The following is a 13,016-nucleotide window of genomic DNA, read 5'->3' as shown; positions in this document are numbered from 1 at the left end:
GTGGATAAGTATTTAACACCTCAAACCCTTCTTCCCCCTTGCTAAAATGACGTGCCTGCTTCCACTCTGTGTCCCTCTAAACGTGACTGTCGCTTTGGCCCTAGCTCGTTAGCTAGGTGAAACGCCATTAATCGCCCAAATACAGCCTCTGTACCTAGCTGCTGCTGCTGCTGAGCTTCCCAGGCTTTTCACGGCTGGTTTCTCACCCGACTGTTCGTGTTCCTGTTCAGTCAGTCAGTGATCATCTGCTCTGTGGAAGCAGGACCGCACGGGCTTGTTTAGCTTGTGACAGCTTTGTACGCAAGAACGTGTTTGGTTGTTTTTGGTTTTTTTTTTTCCTGGGGCTTACTGTTTAGTGAAGCCTCAGTTGTGCCTTATTTTGGTACAAATGGCTGTTTTTCTAGGTGGGCGATTTCAGTGTAACTTTAGGCTTACAGAAATCGGTTTGAGGGAGGGCGTAGCTGTCCCGGCGTTTCTGTCCCGTGCAAACCCTCCCTGCGCTCCGGAGGAGCCGTCCCCGGGCGCTGCCATCTCGGGTGCCCGGCAGACGCCCGCGCGTCGCCCGGCAGCGTCACGGCGCTGCAGGGCTTTGACGAGAAGAGAGTGACGTGAGCTTCTTGTCGTGAAACAGTTGCCACTTTATTGGAGAGGGACAGAGGAAAGCGGACGCGGTCGAGGGAGGCCGGCGGCGGGCGGGCTCGGGCAGGCCAGGCGGGAGGGCGGCGGGCACAGCGGGCCCGGGGGCCGCGCTGCCTCCCGGCGCGGCGGGGGCGGCTCAGCCCTCCCAGAAGCCGACGAAGAAGCGGCACAGCGAGTGCCACCGCTCGGCGCAGTAGGGCTCCGCCGGGGCCTCGCTGGGCTCCGGGGCGGGGCCGGGGGCGGGCAGCAGGCGGAGCTGCGCCTCGGGCGGCGCCCGGCCCGGGCCGCAGAGGCGGGCGCTGAGCGGGGCGCCCCGGGCGCAGGGGTGCCGCCGCCGCCGCCGCAGCCGGCCCAGGATCTGCCGCCAGTACTGGCGGCTGCGGCCGCCGTAGGCCGGGCAGCGGCCCGGCTCCCCGCGGTAGGCGCAGCTCCGCGCCGCCCCGCCGCCCGCCGGCGGCCGGCAGCTCAGCCGCAGCTCGCTGGCCCCCGCCGCCGAGCGCAGCTCCCAGCTGCAGCGGTGCTGCTCCGGCGTGGAGAACCGGCCCGCCTGCGCCGCCCCCTCCGCCCCCCGGCCCGCCCCGCCGCCGGCGGCGGCCCCCAGGGCGGCCAGGGCCAGCAGGGCCAGGGGCAGCCCCATCTCCTCGGCGCCGCGGGAGCCTCCTCCGGTGCCTCAGCGACGGAGCGTCCCGGCACGGGGCCCGCCGGCCCGCCGCATCCTCCGCGCCCTGCGGAGACACGGACGCTGGCGGCGGCTGCCCCCGCTGCCCCCCCCCCCCCCCCCCCCCCCCCAACCCCGGCGTGGCGCCCGGCTGAGGCGGCTGGGGTTTGCTTCGGCAGAGGGGCGCAGAGCGGGCTTGTCCCGCCGGGGCCGTAACCCCCGGGGCGTTTAGCTTGTTCCACCCAGCCACCCCCTCCCCCCCGCCCCCCCGGCTCCGCTGACGGACCGCCGGTGCCGGCGGGGTCCCGCCGCCGCCCCAGCCGCGAAGCCGCGACCCCGCACCCGCCGGCTGCAGCACCAGGGCAGCCAGACCCGGCTGCGGGCGGCCCGCTCCCCTAAAGCCCCGCCGTCCCCCCGTCTCCGCCGCCCCCCGGTGCTCCCGCTCTGTCCCCGGGGCACTCACTCGCGGCGCGCTGCGGGGCGGTGCAGGTGCCGGGCAGAGGCGTGCGGGGCTGCCCGCGCTCTCCGGCTGCCGGCGGCGGGGCCGGGCGCGGGGTTATCAAGGGCCGGGGGCTGCCCCCGCCGACGCCCCTCCCCGGCCGCCGCCCGCGGGGGGACAGCGCGGGGGCACGCGGGCAGCTGCGCCCCCCGGCACCGGCTTGCGGGGAGTTCCCCGACACCCCCCCCCCCCCCTTTTGGTTGGAGGAAAGGGCCCGGCGGTGCCGCAAAACCATCCCGGGGCTGGGCGGGCGAGGGAGCGGGGACTGGGGGCCGAGCGGGGCACAGCGGCAGCAGAGCCCGCCTTCGGCGGGGAGTCCGGCGGACGAGAATCGAGCGAGTGAGTGACTTTCCTCCACTGGCGGAGTTAGATCACATAAAGGGAATCTCCTTTTGGAAGTAAAATATCAGTGTGGGTTGTCCTGGGGCATATATTTTTTTGTCAATGTCGAGGCAGGCTTCTGCGTGTGTGTGATTAAAAAATAATGCCCGAGGGTTCAAGCGAATGTAGATGTGGTATTTGTGTTACTGCGCATTTGGGGGTGGGAGATCAGACACAGGAATCTCTGGTTGGACATAGACTCTCAAAATCCACATGTGCTTACGTTTCATGGGTGATGTACTTTGCGCATCTGTTCCAAGCTACTTATCACTCTGACCCTCTTACGAAGTCTGAAGGCAACCACCCCTCGAGTTCCCAGCAGCTCACCGCTGTCTCCGCAGTAGCGGATCAGCAGAAGAGCGCGTCCCTGCTCAGCACGCCGAGCCCAGCACCGCATGGCAGAGACCCTCCTCGCCCAAGCCACTTGCAGAGAAGGTCCAGGCTGTCCCCTGAGCTGTCAGAAGCTTTTGGAAAGATTATTACTGAGCTCTACATACAGATACACTCATATCCCCCATGTACATTTACACCCTGTATTTACACTGCTGTGGAGATACTATCCAGACCACTGTACTGTCAGTGTAATGCAATTGCTGAACTGCAGCTACCCTAAAGCGGGCAGGGCTGTGGGTGCAACGGGGGCTGAGACCAGCCCCGGCTCTCGCCCCTCGGCAGCTCGCGGGGCAGCGAGGGTCACCTCATGGGGACACCCAGGGTCAGCCATTGCCCGGGCTGTAGCACAGCAACGAAGCTGTTGGTAGAGCAAAGCTAAAACGTAGCTGCCTTTGTGCAACGAGGCAAATGTTGCTGTAATACTGACTGAGACAGTGACATCTGCTCTAGGCTTTCTTCTTGTGTCATCCCTCCTTTACAGTGACTTCTTTAAAGATCCCCCATGCTTATAGTAGGGTAAAGTCTGGCAAAGAGTCCCGAAAGAGTGCCTTGGTTACATTGGATATTTGGGGTGGTACTAGTATGGCTCTCATCTTTCCTCATGGAGCTGTTCTATTTTGGACAAATAATGTTCAGTGCGGCTCAATGGAGGAGAGGCTGATATTGACTCATTTATCTTTCCGTGCAATAAGTCCTAAAAAGGAAAGACTTCTGCAGAGACTGAGAGAATGACTGCTGGAGAAGAGGTGGGGTGCAGAGTCCTTTCTCCAGTTTGGGGGAGGGAGGAGCATTTTCAGCTAGATCTCCCATTTCCTAGCTGCATTGCATACTTAGTGCTCTCCCTAGTTGGTTGTTTGGGGTGGGGGGAAACAGCAGGGGAGAAAGGGTCATGAGAAGGGAGTAAAATGGCTTAGGCAACAAACAGCGGGGAGAGGTTTTACAACCAAGAATCTCCATTGGAAGCTGGCATCTCCTTCTGTCCTGGAGTTACATACGTAAGTATCTCTGAAGGACGAGGCTTAGCTGACTGTTAGCTGTGCATAGCTCCTTGCTCGGCATGCCGGATTGTGTAAATCCCTTTCATGGGTGCTGAGGACTTCCTGTGGACTGTAGGAGGAATCTTGGCATCTAACTTAGGGCTGTGGGTACCATGAGGCATCATAAAGAACCGCATTGTGACTTTCAAAACCCATGTGGCTCCAGTGAGCATAAGGCACATCATGTGCCTTAGCTTATTGGTCCACCAAACCTTGGAGTTGCTTTCAGATTAAGTTCTGACCACCTGTAATTGCTATATATTATTACACTGAGATCCTTGTCCATTTTCCACATTGTTGCTATCATTTATGCAATGTGAAATGGAGTTGTCTAATATGTTTGAGATCACTTTTATAGCAGGTTATCCCAAAGTGTATCAGGTTTGGAGGGAAATATTACTGTGTGTTTTAATGAACATTTTGCTGTTACACTTTTTGGATAGTTTACTTAAATATCGTACAAGTTCTTACTGTTCAGAACTAAGGAAAGAAAGTGAAACGGAATGAAAGCTTGCCTAGACTTCCCATATAGTAATTTTGGCCTACTTAATCTTCTTCGCCATGTTCTCCTCGTGCCTATATTTACACACACATTTTCCTCCATGATTGACTCATCTTCTGCAGTAAAGCAGATGTTAGTCTTTAATATTCATTGCTTCTATATTAATTTTCCTGTACGTGCTGCAACTTTAGCTCTTGGTTTTGATGGGGACATGGGGGGTGGAAGATCATTCTTACATTACTACAATTACTGTATCTTTTTTGTTCTGTATTTGCAGTTAAAACAATCTGGTTAGTCTCTGTTGCTGCTGTAGCTGGGTTTTGACTTGTCTTTCCCTACCATCCCCCTTGCCTCAGAATATAACCTTTACAGTTCTAGAAGTCAGCTGGTTATGGAGTTAGCTTTGAAAACGTTATCAGTGTGCACTGTGGCAGAGATACTTGCCTTGTATCCGCAAAGAGCCTGAAACAAATCTCTGAGGACTTAATGGACCTGTCACTCTAAGTAAATGAAATAGAGTGTGCTTACTGTGTGACTCCTGGAAGGAGACTAAACTGGAAGGAATTAGGGACGTACTATGTTAGATTGCAGTTTGGACTCCAATCCAGATTGTAACCCAAATTCAAAGTTAACGTGAACAGTCTAAACCATGGGATTCAGCTCAATGGAGAGAAGTGTAAGATACAGGTCTGAAATACCTGCACAAATCCAGGATAATGGATGCTAAGTAACATGTCTGCAGAAATGCATGTAAAGCTACAGTGAATCACAAGCTGTATGTGAGACCACATTTGTCATGCAACTGTGAAAAAGGCAGACACATAAATAAGGATATAACCTATAAGACACAAGAAGTAAGGCATGGGCTAAAGCCAGGCTTTGACTGGGGCATTGTATCCAGCTTTAAGCATTACTCTTCAAAAAAGATAAAAATCAGCTGGTCGGAGTCTGCAGAAGAGCAATGAGAATATCACACACCTAGAGAACCTGATTTATGACAACACAATTTAAGCAATGGGCTTGTTAACCTAAAGAAGAAAAGAGCTGAGGAGGCAAATATGGCAATAGTAAAAATTCAATCACTGCTTAAAGCTGTCTCATTCTTATGCATCTTTCCGTTTCAGAAGTTCAGTCTATAGCTTTAATTACACTTTTTGTTGGCCAATGAATAAATTATCCTGTTAAAATTTAACTTGGAACCAAAAACCTATATTCTATTTATAGGCCACTTCCCCCACATTGAAGATACTGTGCAGGAAACTGGGTTAGGGCTTTGACTTCAGGGTTTTGAGCTTTGAAAATTCAGTTAACTATTTGGTATTTATGAAAGCTCCAGTCACTGTGAAGAAAATTTCTCTTATTCTAGCCCCCAGGATTGCAGCAACAATTGTTAATGATTGCAAGAATAGTTTTGCTTTACAAGTGGAAAATAGCCACAGTCTCCATCCCTGTCACTATAAGCTCCTTTTCAGAGAAGTGGGTAAAGAACATTGATGATTCATAAACCTAATTTGTTTTAAATACACAACATAAGCATAGCTGTGCTTAACCTACTTGTTTGAGCTATCAGTTTTTCCATTTCTTGTTACTGGCTCAAGAGAATAAAATCATATTTAATGTGGTAATAAGCATCATCTACAGGGAGATCAACTGACCTTCTCAGTTACCTGGTTTTGTTCAGGGCAAGTGTCCTGGTTTCGGCTGGGATAGAGTTAATTTTCTTCCTAGCAGCAGGCATAGTGCTGTGTTTTGGGTTTAGTAGGAGAAGAATGTTGATAACACGCTGATGTTTTTAGTTGTTGCTGAGTACTGCTTATGCTAGTCAAGGACTTTTTCAGCTTCCCATGCTCTGCCAGGCGCACAAGAAACTGGGAGGGGGCACAGCCAGAATAGTTGATCCAAACTGACCAAAGGGCTATTCCATACCATATGACCTCATGCTCAGTATAGAAACTGGGGGGGGGGGGGTGGCCAGGGAGCAGCGATCGCTGCTCGGGAACTGGCTGGGTATCGGTCAGCGGGTGGTGAGCAATTGCATTGTGCATCACTTGCTTCGTGTATCATTATTATTATTATCATTATTATACTGTTACTATTAGCATTACTATTTTACTTTATTTCAATTATTAAACTGTTCTTATCTCAACCCAGGAGTGTTTCTCACTCTTACTCCTCCGATTCTCTCCCCCATCCCATCGGGGTAGGGGGAGTGAGCGAGCGGCTGCGTGGTGCTTAGTTGCTGGCTGGGGCTAAACCACGACAGCAAGCCAAGCTCTGCATGGTATAAAAGACAAGCTGGTGGCTGAAGAGCCATGCAGAGACAGATTTCTCAATTTGGTCATGAAGCAGAATAAAATATTACCTTACACTGGGCAAGTGCCCAACAGTCCCATTCATCTCTGCTGGGCACCTCAGAAGTTCAATCCCCAAAGGGTATCATGTATATACTGGTTTTACTGGTAGAGGTGTCTAATGCTTCATGTCCACTTATGGTGGAGGATCTTCTGAATGTGGACAGTTTTAAGGTCCCTCACTGAGCTAGAGCACTGCAAGGCAAAGTTGTGAGGCATTTTTCATCATCTTTTCTCCTTCCATCGCAAGCTGGCAAATAAGCGTGACTACTGAAATGTTTTGTAAGATTATTTACAGGTTAATATATTATTAGCACCTTTGACACACAGATAGCTGAAATTCTGGGGTCTGTGTCCTGTTTCCAATAGTACAGAAGGAACAAAGTGAAACCAGAGTTTGCTCAAATTTTCCTTTCTTTTTAAGTCTCTTCTAGACCCTATTTACATACTTCTCTAGGGTCAGACTGATGCCTTTGTCTGGGTTTTTGGCATGTTTGTGTGTTGGTTCTTTCCTTCCCTGCCAATGAAGTTCCAGTGAAGTTCAACCCAACTTTTCATTCAAAAGATGGCTTTTTGCAAAATGATAGAAAAGTTAAAGAAACTGCATAGTATTGATCAGAGATTAGCAGATGTATAAGTTCATTTCTGATGCTGCAGAATCGTTTGAAATCACCCGTATGCCCATCCTTCAGCCAACAGATCATGCCGCTGATGAATGCTCTCTTGGAAGCCAGGCCATTGCAGGGCACTTCAGAGTCATCCCAGAACACGGTTTCTCCTCAATTCATTTGCTTTAACAAAAAATGTTCCACATATGCTTCCACCATCTTTTCCGTCTTGCATTCCCTGCAGGTTTTTTCACAAGCTGGTCTGAGTATTTCGCCTTGTGTTCTCAAATGCTGTGTTTTTCACACTGGAGTTCGGGAAATCTTAGTGATTTGTGGTTTTGGTAGTGGCTCCTTTGCTACATAGGAACTGCTTTGTCCCTCGCACCATGTGTATATTCCGTTCTTGCTTTGACTTGTATATTCTCAACTCGGATTGTTGTATTTCTGGTTAGAGATACATAACTACATGCTAATTTTTCTAGGCATGTAATTTTTCGTATTTCAAATGCCACCTATTCAGTGTTTTCTTCTATAATCTGCCTCCCACTGTAAGGATGCTTCTTTTTCAGTCATGTAAATGTTACCATGCTTATTCTTTACCTTCATAAGCAAACTTAAGTTTTTTCACTTCTGTTTCTCAAATGTTTGTCAAAGAGTCATTGTTGTCTCCTTTCCCAGAGAAGCCACATGACCACTACTTCCTACCTTCATTCTTCACTGTATAATTAATGGACTGACCTCGGCATTGACAATGGCCCTTGTTGAGCTTGGTATGGGAGCTGCAAAAAAAGCCATATCACTCCAGGCTTTTCTATCAGCTGATCAAAATTTAAGTCTTGTGAAAGGCTGAACTTCAGCTTTGCCTTTTCCATTCTTTAAGCTTGTTCAAAATAAATCAGCCTCTGGCCTCTAATGTGCGGGAAACCACAGACAGAATTGGTTTCAGCTACTACTAAACAGAGGACTTCATTGGGCTACCAAAAAAGACTGTTTCCTTTCATAGAACTTATGGCTGGTCATCCTACAGTCGATTTAAAGAAGCAGAAAATATATTCCTCATTGTTGTAGCAACATGCATACAGACCTATATGTAATTTAAAAAATCATGCAAGTATTGTAGAATGAAAATGAGTTGCCTTTTAAATTGATCTTGGCCACTTATTTTAGACACAAACAGAAGGGGTGGGGGGAGCCCATTTAATCTGAACACTTCTAGAAAAGTGAAGTGTTAAAATTAACTCAACAAATGCATCTTGAGACTATTTCTTTGCCATCTTTCACAATGTGGTGGAGATGACCAACATGCTATGAAAGGCTTATTTCATCATTTAGTGAGAAGAGTAGCTAAAGAGTAGAAGGGGGTGGGGTGGTGTAGCTAAAATGATGCAGATCAGCTATTAAAATGTTACCAGAGGATGCTTGTACCAGATGGTGTGAGAGAGCATTTTTATTCAAGAAGCAGCAGGCAGAGAGTGAGGATAGCAGACAGCTGATAATGGAAAACCTGGTACTGCAGCACGAACGCCCCATTCACCACGTGTGGGAGGAAGCATGTTGTACACATCACTGAGAAAACTCAGACGGGTGGGATTGCTTCTTATTTCTCTCCGTTTTGTGAAATGCAAGGAAATCTCACATTCTGAAAATGTAAGTTGTGAGGGTTTCATTAACAAAATGTAGTTGCAGAGCTTTTCAAAAAATTATAATTATTTGATAACCAAGTTGTAAACAGAAGACTGAGTTCTTTAAAATAGATTAAATGTGTTGTGGTTTGAGGTAAAAAAAAAAAAAAAAACCCAACCAACCAACCAAACAAAAAAACCCAAACAAACCACAAAAACCCACAAACTTCAAAGCTATATATTGGAATACAAGTTTTGGGAAAAAAAAAATTTCTAGAACAAAAGGTCTGATCTACTAAGTTCCAGTTAAAATTCAGAAAACCTAAATGGCAAATTTATAAAATATACAATAAACTGACCTGATATGTTTAATTTTATTTCATAAAAAATAATAGAAATAGTCTACTTTTTCTGAAGAAAACCATAACATGGATAATGCTTTCTGTATATCATCACAGTAAAGTACTTCACCTGAAACTGAAGCAAGTTCAGACACTTCACTTGTCCAGACATTGAGTTTATTCAGAGCTTAATTCTCTTACCAACTGCTCACAAACTGAAAGCTAGAGATTGGTTTTCCATGGTGTGAGCTGATATGTAGGCTATTACAAGGAAGAGTAAATGTCAAAAGAGGTAATTATGAAAGATGTCATGTACCTAAAAGGTGGATGTTTTTCTAAAAAAATAAAAGAACTTTTTTTATGCGTTATGTTTATTTTTATATTGTGGTTTTATCTAAAGATCTGAGGTAGTGGGGAGAACGCTGGTGTATTAGACACTAGCAAATAATGAAGCTGGCCCTATAAATTAAAGTGATTTTTATGGGGCAGAAATACACAGGCTATACAAGCCCAAGTATACTCTGACAAAATATGATTCGTGGCTCTTGTATTACAAAATTAAAACCAGTTTGATATTGTGTTTTTTAAGTATAACTGTACTATGCATAAGTATCAAAGAAACACACCATAACAAAGAAACATCAAGGAAAGACACCTGATTAAAAGGAGAGCTAAGAACCTAATATTAATAAAAGCAGCCGAGCAGCATATTCTTGCTCATGTGTGTTTGCCTTGACACTACACAGGCCACCGAGTTTCCAGAAGGGTGTTTTCTGGTTTGATACAAATGTGCATCCTGTTACCAGGCATTTGCTGCAGGCACAGCTTTTCAAGCAGTTCTGGTGTTTTCTTTTGCATGTTAGAAAATATGGTATTCTATTTTTGTGGCAGAAGACATGGAATAATCTGCCCATAAAAGCAAGTAATAGTAAACACTACATTTGTATGTTTTCACCCATCTGTTTTCTTGTTTTAGTTTGCTATTGCTAGCTCTTTGGTCTGGATCCCTAAAAGCCCAGGTGCGCCGTAGCTTCTGTGAGTTCTGTTGCCAGGCTCTGCCTGTACTCGTAGTCCTAACATGTCTATGAAAGATTTCTGGCCTACATGGAGAACTTCACGTAGGCAGCTGTGGAAAGTTTGGAAGTGATAACAGAATTTATACTCAAAACATAATTTTCCCTTCACATATACACTACTGCCCTTCCCAAAGAATATACCTACTTTCCCTGTTGCTTTGCTACTCTCAATATGTACCAAGGGATTAGCGAAGTAGGACAGAATTGGATAACTGATAGACTGAAGTTCCTTCTCTTATTTCTGAAGCGTGATAAAAATCACTCTAAGAGGATTTTCCCCTCAATTTAGAAAGAAAAATGAATCATAAACCTAGAAACCTTTTTTATACCTGTGCTATTGCTTGAAATTTGTGGAGAAACTAGTTAATTCATCCCCTTTGCTCTGCAAGGAAGGAAATGGGTATTATTTTTGTGGTACATACAGCAAAACTGAAATGTAGGTAGAATGTGTTCCCATCCTTAGATCAGGAATGTCAAAAACCCAGGCATCCTGACAGATGGCCAGACAAGCCTATCCCACTGGAGATGTGGGCTGGCTCTGGCTGTATTTTGTTGAGGTCCAAAGGAGAAAATCACATAAATGAAGTCCTGCCCTGACACTCCACTGCTGCCCCTTGTGCTACGTGGTGGACGACATCGCTGGGTGACCACCGAGCCTCCAAGCAGGACCTGGGACTTGTTAAGCCTGGAAAGGATCATTCTTTGGGATCTACATTTTAATCTTTCTAAAGACGTGATGTTTCTGAAAGAAGTCTTCCCATTGTGGACTGAGTGCATCCAGAAGAGAGGTGCTTGCTGGAGACAAGAGACAAGAGGTGTACAGAGTGTTAGTTCCATCACTGGACAAAGCACCTGGTGCATGCACTTTGCCTTTCTGTGCAACCTCTCTACATCCAACATGGTCAGCTATGTGTCTTGTCTTCTGTTAGCAGATTATAGTTGTTTTCCCCTTTCTGCATCCTGGTCTCTCCGGGCCTAAAAGGCTCCATTAGAAATGGAAAATATTTTTTCCACATCCTGGCTTATTAGGAGAACACAGTGATGAGACCTTTATAATTACCAGGTCAGGTGGTAACAGAATCACAGCAAATACCACAGTACCAGGCAGGGAAGGAAGTGCTTGTAGTGTACGGAGGATGCGTGCTAGCATGGTAGCAGACAACATAGAGCAGTGGGATTGCATGCATGTAGACTGAAATTGAGGAAAAAAATCTATTTTGTGGATAAAAGATTGCATGATGTTAGATGCTCAGCCTAAAGGCTATCAAAATCACAATGACTCCTGCTCGGTACATCCAGTTCTTCCAGGTTAACCCCTTGGGGGTGCTGAAATTCTTTGTGTTTTCCATTGTAACATGTATCAGCAGACTGAAGTTATAGAAGTCATTGTTCGTGAAACAATATGCCATGAAAAGCACTTTTCCTTTCTTACTGCACATGATAACCTTGCCAAGAGCGATGAGTCCTCTGCCTCTCAAATCCTACAGCCTAAGTCAGAATACAATGTTAATGAGGAAAATTGTCCGTTTCATTGAAAACGCACTATAGCTGAGGCTAAGAGACAGTGATGAGCATTTCCTGAATGGAAATGTACGATCTTTCTAAGCAATACAGAAATATTAGTGTCAATACTCAGTGGTATTAAACTACCGGAAAATTCTCCCCTGTTCTGCCTTCAAGGTTATTTCTTCTTTTATTGTATATAGATTTCCTTCATCATCCATCAGTGTGTTTCCCAGGAATGACTCTCTTGACTGGACTGCAGGGGAGCAGGCATGTTGTAGCAACACCTAGGGAGAAAAACTTATATTTGGAAGCATATGACTTGAGGCATTGTTTGAACTCGGCCTGTGCCACCGCAAAGTTACACATTTCAGCTTTATGAAGTAAGACATACTAAAAAAAAAAAAAATTGAAACTCAAGAAGACATTTACAATTCAAATTTTTTGCCTGTCCAGCTTGCTTGTCTCTGAAAGTTAGGCTTAAATTCACAAGGGGGATTATTCAGAATGTTGTTTCGATTAAAAAAAAAAAAAAAAAAGTAATGCATATTCAGATAAGCAGCTACTGTGCATTATCAGGAAGCAAAAGTGATGGTAGTAGTGAGCGCAGTGACCTGTGCTTCAAATAAAATCAGTTTATTTGATTTGTCAGATACCAGCACAGCACAAAAGGCATTATGCTTTATCTCTATTCCCTTGTCCCTGGACTAGCCCAGATGTGCTAAGATGGTGCCTCTGAGGATCATCATAGCAAGTTTTCACCCCACCTCAAGGAAATGGCTTCCACTACAAATGTCTTTAAAGCTACTTTGTGCTCTTTCAGTAGCATAAGTTGTCAGCAGTACAGTGCAAATCTAACCCCTTCTTGAAAGAAGGCTGCAGTAAGCTGTTGTGTCCCAAAACTGCCCTATTGTTCCCAGCAATAGTTGCTCTATATGTTATTCTATATGTTATGCTTTCTTGGGTTATGCACATTTTATGAAGTCATTTAGGCAGCTATCTTGAGAGCTAGCTGTCTTAATACCTATTAAAATCTAGGTATCAGATTTTATATATAATATAAATTGAAATACAAACAATATAAAATTGGAATGCATCAGTGGTGCAGAACTCTTATTGCAGCTCCATCAATAAAAATTGCCCTTGTTTTCAAGAAGAGTCTTCCTATGAGTAAAATGCTGTTAGGCTGGATTAAAAAATAGTCTAGGTGGCTGGACTGGCCCTGTGAGGAATACCTGTGGTCAGTGCTAAAGTGTTAAGACAAAACTGGGGGCCTAAAAATACGAAAAGCAGGAAAGGAAACAAAAGCAGAAGCAGTCACTACTACCTTTGAAAAACTGTTTAAAAGGAGAACTTCACACTGGAGGAACATCTGCATAAATGTAACAGCAAATGTGCCTTTTGTT

The 13,016-nt window shown here is 46.2% G+C and overlaps 1 protein-coding gene across 1 annotated transcript; it reads right to left on the bottom strand.

The window, feature by feature from the left end:
• Nucleotides 1-775: 775 nt before the first annotated feature.
• On the bottom strand, nucleotides 776-1,276 carry FGFBP3 (fibroblast growth factor binding protein 3). The gene has a single exon (XM_075718013.1). It carries the CDS (start codon nucleotides 1,274-1,276, stop codon nucleotides 776-778), a length of 501 nt encoding a protein of 166 aa, XP_075574128.1.
• Between the last annotated feature and the right edge of the window lie 11,740 nt (nucleotides 1,277-13,016).

Source organism: Pelecanus crispus, chromosome 10 (assembly GCF_030463565.1).
Source record: "Pelecanus crispus isolate bPelCri1 chromosome 10, bPelCri1.pri, whole genome shotgun sequence".
NCBI lineage: Eukaryota > Metazoa > Chordata > Aves > Pelecaniformes > Pelecanidae > Pelecanus > Pelecanus crispus.
Note: the sequence above shows the minus strand (reverse complement) of the source record. Positions and strands in the feature narration are given on the sequence as shown.

Coding starts and splice junctions, on each gene's coding strand:
- FGFBP3 (XM_075718013.1), bottom strand. CDS start 1,276: ATGGGGCTGCCCCTGGCCCTGCTGGCCCTGGCCGCCCTGGGGGCCGCC.